We start from the raw sequence: 5,000 nt of genomic DNA on the forward strand, positions 1-5,000 counted from the left end.
ATTACCTAGCATGCATCAAACACCACAAAGTCATTGGCAAATTGATGTTGGTCGCGTACCTGAAAGAAAGAAAGAAAGTGTATTTGTCTATCTGTTTTGTATATTCCAGTAAAAGATGCAAAATTGTCATCTTAAAAAGAACAACAACAAAAGAACCAACAAGAACAACACACACACACACACACACACACACACACACACACACACACACACCCAGAGAGAGAGAGAGAGAAAGAGAGGGAGAGAGAGAGGGGGAGGGGGTAAAGGCAAGTAAATCAATAGATATAAGAATAGAATACAAATAATTGATCGTCGGACTCTCTCTCTCTCTCTCTCTCTCTCTCTCTCTCTCTCTCTCTCTATTTTAGTCAGATTAATCCATTTCTGTTTCCCCGCACGGCGGCCCCCTTGTCAGAGAAGCAGGAATAAGAAAAGAAGGGGTGGCAGTCACAGTTTCCGGTTTCCCCGATCAGTTCACTCCACCCACACGTAACGACAATCCGGTTTGTGGTTGTCATCAAAACCGGAAGCAAAGACAAGGAAACTGACTTTCTGTTTCCCCAATGTTACTTGATTCTGTTATTTATTGTTGATATTTTTATGTCCTTTGTCTTGTGGTGATACAAATTCATACCTCGAGTGCATTACATTGCCTATTTTGATGATGAAAAAGTGCAGTATAGACTCGTATGAAGAAATTTCCTACCTGTGCATACCAAGAAAGTGCCCAAAGTTTTGTCTCTCTCTCTCTCTCTCTCTCTCTCTTTTATATTTTAATCCAATTTATCTATTTACTTATTTATTCATTTATTTGTGATCACGTTTTTTTTTTATTATTATTATTTTTTGTTTGTGTTTTTGTTTTTTGTTTGTAACGAAGTGCATATTTAGAACAGTGACAAAAAGAATATGTAAAATATGCATCATGTTTGCCTATGTTCTTCTTCTATCTATTATTATTATCAGTAGTAGTAGTGGTGGTGGTAGTATTTTATTTTATTTTTACCTATTTATCTCTCTTTTTTTTCTTATCTTTTTTTTTCGCTAAGGAGCGTCTGTCTGTCTTCACCGAGTCCATGACAAAATGTTACTTGACAGCGGCAGACACCATCGTAACTTTACCTGGATGAAAAATTAAACATTGCGACAAAAGGGTTTTCGGACTAATCAATGTTGCAGACGTGTCGCTTGCACAGACACGTGCAACTGAAGCGTTGTCTACAAATGCAGTCCGTTTTCAACAGCATCAGAGCGTGAATGTTGTGGTTGGCCGTTTCTAAGTGCTGTAGGCCTCTGTCTGTATGTCTCTATCTCCCCCTGTATTTTTCTCTGTCTCTGTCTCTCTCATTCTCTCTCTAACTCTCTGTATGTCTATAATCTCTCTGTGTCTTTCTGTCTCTGTCTCTGCTCTGACTCTCTCTCTCTCTCTCTGTGTGTGTGTGTGTGTGTGTGTGTGTGTGTGTGTGTGTGTGTGTGTGTGTGTGTGTTGTATGGAAAAAAAAAGTTCTACCTGGAACAAGTGGAACTGAATTGCAATAAACATGTATATTGAATAATTCGGATGAGACGATAAACCGAGGTCCCGCGTGTACCATGCACTTTGCGCATATACAAGAATCGACGAGATTAAAAGGGTTGTCATTGGCAAAAATATGTAGACAAATCAGCTTTGATATAAAAATATATATATTTTGCAGACAGGAAAAAACAGAGAGAGAGAGAGAGAGAGAGAGAGAGAGAGAGAGAGAGAGAGAGAAGCAGTGGTGCTGCAGGAAGGCGAAAAGCTCACCCGATTTTCACGTATAAAAGTCTTGTTGTAACGAGTAATCCACTTCAAACCCAGTGCAATGCACTGCAAAGCAATACAACACAATACAACAAAATGCAACAAAATGCAACACATTACACTACAGGACAAAACAGCAAAGCACGACACGACACGACACGACACACAATACGATACGATACGATACGACACGACATGTAACAACACAACAACACAACACAGCACAGCACAGCACAGCACAACTACAACACAACACATCTCACAGCACAGCACAGCACAACATAGCACAGCACAATACAACGGCACAACGTAACATAACACGGCAACAACACTATACAGCAACAACAACAACAGCAAGACAACACAACACAGCACAGCACAGCACAACACGGCACGACACGATGCGACACGACAGCACAACGCAACGCAATGCACCACACCACACCACACCACACCACACCACACCACCATACCACACGACACACGACACGACACGCCACGCCACGCCACGCCACACGACACCACACCACCCATACCACACGACACGACACCACAACACCACACACCACACCACACCACACCACACCACGCAACGCACCATACCACACTACACCACATCACACCACCACACTACACCACGCCACACCATACTCCACCACACCCCACAACACAACGCAACGAACCACACCACACCACACCAACTTAACACCACACCACACAACATAACACAACACCACGTTACACCACACTACACCACACCATACCAAACCACACCACACCACACAACACAGCACCACACAACACCACAAAACACAACACAACATAACACAGCACACCACACAACACCACGCCACAGGTACCACGACGCTTTCCTCATCCTGTCAGTGTCGATGTGTCTCAGCCCCAGAGGATGTTGACAACAAAGAGGACGACCACCACCTCCACCACAACCCTGACCCCAGCCTCAGCTCCGACAGCGAGTCCTACGACACTGACCTTGACCCTGACACCGCCGTGACCCACATGTTTCAGTCTCTGAAGCAGAATGACGGATGGTCAGGTCAGTGTTTTCCTTAACCCATTCTACCCCCACAGCTATATGCCTGCTACAGCTCCCCGTTTGACCACTACAGAAAAAAAACAGGGTGGTTCACTAAAACAGCGAAAATCGATGGAAATTTGTTGTTTTAATCGGTCAAACAAAGCCACGTTTTCATACTTGCGGAATCAGTAAACGGTTCAGTTAAGAATGCAAACAGTACCAAGCAAGAATGAACGAAATTAGAATAGTGTGTTGGTTCGATAATATTCGTACCTGGTCCACAGAGGAAGTAATCATGGTACGAGTTATCTCGTACCTGGAGTAGAAAGAGTTTTAACTGCGGAGGAGGAGGAGGAGGAAGAGGAGAAGAAGCAGGAGAAGGAGGAGGAGGAGGGGGGGAGAGAATGAGGAGAAATGTTGTTTCATGCCCAACCTTTCTGGCCCAGGAGCGAGGAGCAATGTGGCAGAATGGTTAAGATGCTGATCAATCTGCCAACACAGTGTCCGTTATGGTCTGAGTTCGAGTTCCGCTCTTTCGGCCTTCCTTCCAAGTTTGACTGGGAAATCAAACAAAGCGTGTAGTCATTGCGGTGAGGCGATAAACCGAGGTCCCCGTGTGTGCAGCATGCATTTGGCGCACTGAAAAAGAACCCATGGCAACAAGAGTGTTATCCTCTGGCAACATTCTGTAAAAGAAATCCACTCTGATAGGTACACAATTATATATGCATACACTCAAAGCCTGACTATGCGCGTTGGGTTATGCTGCTGGTCAGGCACCTGCCTAGCAGATGTGGTGTGGCGTATAATTATGGATTTGTCCGGACGCAGTGACGCCTCATTACAAAATCTGAAACTGAAAGTGAAACTGTCGCCCATGATTCAGTGACTCCATTCTGCATCACACATAAGTATTCTACAGAGCGGAGGGAGAGGACATGGTCCCGCCTTCCTAAGCTGAGCCCATGACACGAACTGGTGTTTGTAGACATTTTGTTCATGTATTAATTTTCACATGAGTTTGAATTTTATCGCTTAAAAGGTGGGATAAGGAAGGCGGGGGAATAGGGGGGACGGAGGGTTGCGACGGAGGGGGGGGGGGGGGGGGGGGGTAAATGGGAGAGTTTGAAGGGGAGGGATGACGGGCGCAATAGCCGAATGATTAAAACGTTGGACTGTCAATCTGAGGGTCCCGGGTTCGAATCACGGTGATGGCGCCTGGTGGGTAAAGGGTGGAGATTTTTCCGATCTCCCAGGTCAACATATGTGCAGACCTGCTAGTGCCTGAAACCCCTTCGTATGTATATGCAAGCAGAAGATCGAATACGCACGTTAAAGATCCTGTAACCCATGTCAGCGTTCGGTGAGTTATTGAAACAAGAACATACCGAGCATGCACACCCCCGAAAACGGAGCATGGCTGCCTACATGGCGGGGTAAAAACGGCCATACACGTAAAAGTCCACTCGTGTGCATACGAGAGAGCGTGGGAGTTGCAGCCCACGAACGCAGAAGAAGAAGGGGAGGGAGGGGGCAGCGTAGATGGGGGAGGAATCGAAGGTGAATATTATTTGAAATGAATAGTAGTAAAATAAGTCAAAGAATTTCGTTAACTGAGCTTATGGTGTAGATACTTTCTTTCCATGCAAAAATATCGACGAGCGCAACAGCCGAATGGTTTAAGGCGTTGTGTATCTTGCTTTCATGTTTAATCATTTCCCTTTTTGTCAATCTCTTTTTTTTTCAATGTATGTGCAGATATACTAGTGTCTTAATCCCCTTCGCGTGTACATGCACGTACAGAAAATCAAATCACGTACGTTAATTGTCTCATAAAACACAACACAACACACAATACAGTACAACACAGCACAGAACACCACAGTAAAGCACAGCACAACACCACACAACACCAAATCAAGTGGTGTGTGTATGTATGTGTATGTATGTGCACGCGCGCGCGCGCGTGTGTGTGTGTATGTGTGTGTGTGTGTGTGGGGGGGGGGGTGTATGTGCAGAAGAGGAGGACGAGGAGGAGGAGGAGGAGAAGGGGGAGAGGGGGCCGGCAGTGGACCTGGTGAGGAGAAAGGAGTACCTGGAGGCATGTCGCGCGCTGAGAGCCGTCCCTCAGACCGCCATCTTGCGCCATCTGCACCTCTCTGACCTTGACCT

At 45.5% G+C, this 5,000-nt stretch overlaps 1 protein-coding gene across 1 annotated transcript in view; it reads left to right on the forward strand.

Annotated features, from left to right (window-relative positions):
- Positions 1 to 5,000, forward strand: part of LOC143297629 (uncharacterized) — a 15,368-nt gene that overhangs the window by 7,187 nt on the left and 3,181 nt on the right. Inside the window, exons 2-3 of the mRNA XM_076610046.1 lie at positions 2,688 to 2,846; positions 4,847 to 5,000. The exon at positions 4,847 to 5,000 is cut by the window's right edge and continues 55 nt beyond it. Of these exons, the coding sequence (XP_076466161.1) occupies positions 2,688 to 2,846; positions 4,847 to 5,000 (313 nt within the window). The remainder of the gene's footprint in view (positions 1 to 2,687; positions 2,847 to 4,846) is intronic.

This window comes from Babylonia areolata, chromosome 23 (assembly GCF_041734735.1).
Source record: "Babylonia areolata isolate BAREFJ2019XMU chromosome 23, ASM4173473v1, whole genome shotgun sequence".
In the NCBI taxonomy this organism is placed as follows: domain Eukaryota; kingdom Metazoa; phylum Mollusca; class Gastropoda; order Neogastropoda; family Buccinidae; genus Babylonia; species Babylonia areolata.